This window comes from Drosophila sechellia, chromosome X, assembly GCF_004382195.2.
Source record: "Drosophila sechellia strain sech25 chromosome X, ASM438219v1, whole genome shotgun sequence".
In the NCBI taxonomy this organism is placed as follows: Eukaryota; Metazoa; Arthropoda; class Insecta; order Diptera; family Drosophilidae; genus Drosophila; species Drosophila sechellia.
The window spans coordinates 9,950,088-9,953,322 of record NC_045954.1 but is presented as its reverse complement, the minus strand read 5'-3'; the positions used below and the strand labels follow the sequence as shown (position 1 = coordinate 9,953,322).

The window sequence follows — 3,235 nt, the reverse complement described above, 5'->3', positions numbered from 1 at the left end:
GCAGTAGCAATAAACTGACGCGTGGACAAAGCGGCGTATACTTGATGCGATTGAGTTTTAGCTTGCACATTATTCCACCGCTCGGCCATAATGCTCTTTTGGCCATAATTGTTGTTGCGGCCCCATGACCCGACTAATTGTCGAGCTCTGCTCTTTGTTCCTCGGCGGCCCCGCAGTTCTGGCCTAGTCAATCCATCCATAGCTGGGGCTTTCAGTAACAGTTTTTGGCCCATTCGTCGAAGGCCATGTTGCAGTGAAGGCTGCAACCTACGAGGCGCTAATTGAATTTGCTGCCACCGCTGGCCAATTGCAGTCCAAAAATTGAACAAAGCCGCGCAAAGCACTGAAATAGGCAGAAACCACGAAAACAAAAAAGCGCAACTGGAGGCCAAACAACGGCGGATGGTTCAAATTCTGGGACACCCTGCTCGATTTGGGGTATATAAAAATCGCATTCCATTTGCTTACTCCTTTTTGCCCAATTAAATTACAGTGCATTTTCATAATATTTTCTTAGACATATTTACAATTTTATTGTTATATTTAAGTAACTGTATCTAAATTGAATACTCTCTTTTTTGCAGGGTATCAAATAACGAGCAGCATCCACAACAACCAGCTCTCGGTGGCAGGATGTGCGAAACGGAGTGATGATGAGGAAATTTGTTTAGGCCAGTTATGCATCATTTGGGCGACAGGGCAGGGCGGTTCAGAGCATGGCAATGGTAATGGTGTATGGCCGGTGGTGGAAGGATTGTGGATTGCGGATTGAGGACGAAGGACGCAGGACGATGGGCTTAGGTAGGCAATTCGATTTGACGTCACACAATTTCCGGCCGCGTCCGGCACTGCGTTACTCATTACAAGCGAATAAGAGCCGAGTCCTTGTGGTCAGAAGCGCGTGCCGCCCACTCAGCTTTATTCGCACACACGGAAAACTTTCACAATTAGCGGCCGGATTCCGGGCTGCGATACTGCTGGATATTTCCGGACTACAGCCGCCGGCAGCAGCAGCTCCGCGGATAATGTGCGCCCAGGAAGATCTCGCAGACGGAGCAGTAATGATTCGTTGTCCGGCAGCCATTCCATAGATACGGAAACAAGCAAGCGCAGCAGCACCAACTCAAAAATAAATATATATATACGGATATGAGTATTTCAAAGTTCTGGGTAAGTAACTCGAAAGATACTTTATCTAATGACATTATTTCATACGATTTTTGAAAGTTTACTCATCGTTTTGTTCATATTAAGTGTTAAGTAGTTGAAACTGAGTTAACCTAGTTAAAGAGGGAAAATTTTAAAACTAATTTAAATACCCTACTCACCCAAAAGTGCACAAGTAGATGGCCCAAAGGTTGGTCCGAGCATTAGGTGACCTCTTCAAACGGGTGACTCCCCGTTGACCACAAGCTGGGCACACGATGTCCATCGCCTGGTTACCCAGTTTGGGTTGCGGGCTTAGGATAAAGAAATCTGACCAATTGAAAATTGCGAAATATGCAATGGATGCAATGTGCAGTTCATAGTTACATCGCACTTACTTCTCACTGGTGGCATTGCTAGTCCTTCCGATTGCACGCTCACCTCGACCTCCATTTGGTGCAATGGCATCTCCTCCACCCTGGACCTTAGATGTTGGGGTTCAGCAAAAAAGGTTCTTCGACGATCGGTGGAGTAGTTCAAACTCTCCTGAATCGCGGACGTTTGCATTGCATCATCGTAGGTAGGCGGTTCCGATGGCGACAAGGACATGGGTCGCTGTTTCTGCAGATCCTGACCGGGATCCTGGTCTTGGAATAACATGCGATGCTTCTCCTCGGCCATTGCAAACCCTTCTGTTGGTCCCGTTACCCCCTACGATGGCTTTTATTCCTCTGCAAAAATAAACAAGAGACCTCGGCCAAAAACAGTTGTTGTCGATGATAGCGAAACATTCTGGGCCAATTAACCAGCTGCTAGCAATCGTTAGACAAATCCACAGTTGGTCGAAAAGTGCTTGCAATGGAAATGGTCTAGCTGAATCACCTGCATTTCATCGTCGTTGGAGAATATTGTCAGCTTCCGTTTCATTTCCTGTTCATAACTTTTGCAATATGTGCTGCTGACCGCTTGCACTGGCAACAAAGATTTTAGAATATTCAAAAATACACTTAAATACTGTAAATAAAATTTCCGAAAATTATTTTACAATTATAAATACCTCTTTAAAACTATTTGCATATAATGTAATGAATCAGCTATTTCTCGCTCAGAGTTTTTCACAATGTATTCGTGTTTGCGTATCCCCCAGTTCATTTTGGTTTTTTTTCTGTTTTCCCCTTAAGTTTTTCAATATTTTTCAACGACAGGTTGAGGATGAAAAAATGGGAATGAAATTCTGTTTGCCACTTTGCATTTAATCAACTTTGTCGCATGCATGTAAATAGTATACAGGCGCAAATAAACTAAACAGGTACTCGTATATGGCAAATTATAATGAAAACTTTAATTTGCATATGGATAACTGACATATCTGGATTAGGTACAAAAATATCCCTTTAGTTTATCCAAAAAAAAAAGGCACGCTTCTCTTTAGATTGCTTAAACTAACATTTATCGTTGTCCATTAAATGCCTGAATTTTACTGATGTTAAATTTGCCTGTTTGTTGGTTTGCAAACCTTTTTTTTTTTGTTTGTAAGCTCTTAAATTTTATTTATGAATTCCAGGGTGTGCCAACCTTTGATTTGCTTACTCCTGTTGTTGTTCCGCCATCTGCCATTCAAATGGGAAACGGTTTTTTTTGGGATCGGGGATCGGGACTGAGAGCTGTCGCTGCATAAATTTGCAGTCCATTTCAAGTTGGCTCATCGCTTTGATGTTTGATTTATTGCACGCTGTTTGTGGGCCCAAAGGGGATAGGGGATTGAATAGGGGTCAAGGGGTTAAGGGGTTCGAGTGCCATGCCGTGGGCTTATCGGCCGACATGCCAGACAATTGTGAATAGCAACTGCAATTGAATTTGACAGTGGCGTAGTGAATGGGGGGAACCGAACCCGCGTATCAGGTGCTGACTTTGGTGCGCAAATAAATGGATGAGGCGGGCAAACAAATCTGTGAAGGGTTCGCATTCCATGGACATTGTTGGCATTTTGTCTATTTATGCGATCTGAAGGGCAGCTATCAGGGTTAAAAATGGAGCTATATAAATAAGTTGGTTAAAGGTTATAATCCGATTTTACAACATTTATTCC

General features: G+C 43.3%; 1 protein-coding gene across 1 annotated transcript; it reads right to left on the bottom strand.

Annotated features, from left to right (window-relative positions):
- Positions 1 to 584: 584 nt before the first annotated feature.
- Positions 585 to 2,767, bottom strand: LOC6617520. The gene is given in 4 exon segments (XM_032725015.1): positions 585 to 963; positions 965 to 1,124; positions 1,332 to 1,476; positions 1,545 to 2,767. Coding segments are annotated over 4 exon segments (633 nt in total). The 5' UTR covers positions 1,828 to 2,767; the 3' UTR covers positions 585 to 918.
- Between the last annotated feature and the right edge of the window lie 468 nt (positions 2,768 to 3,235).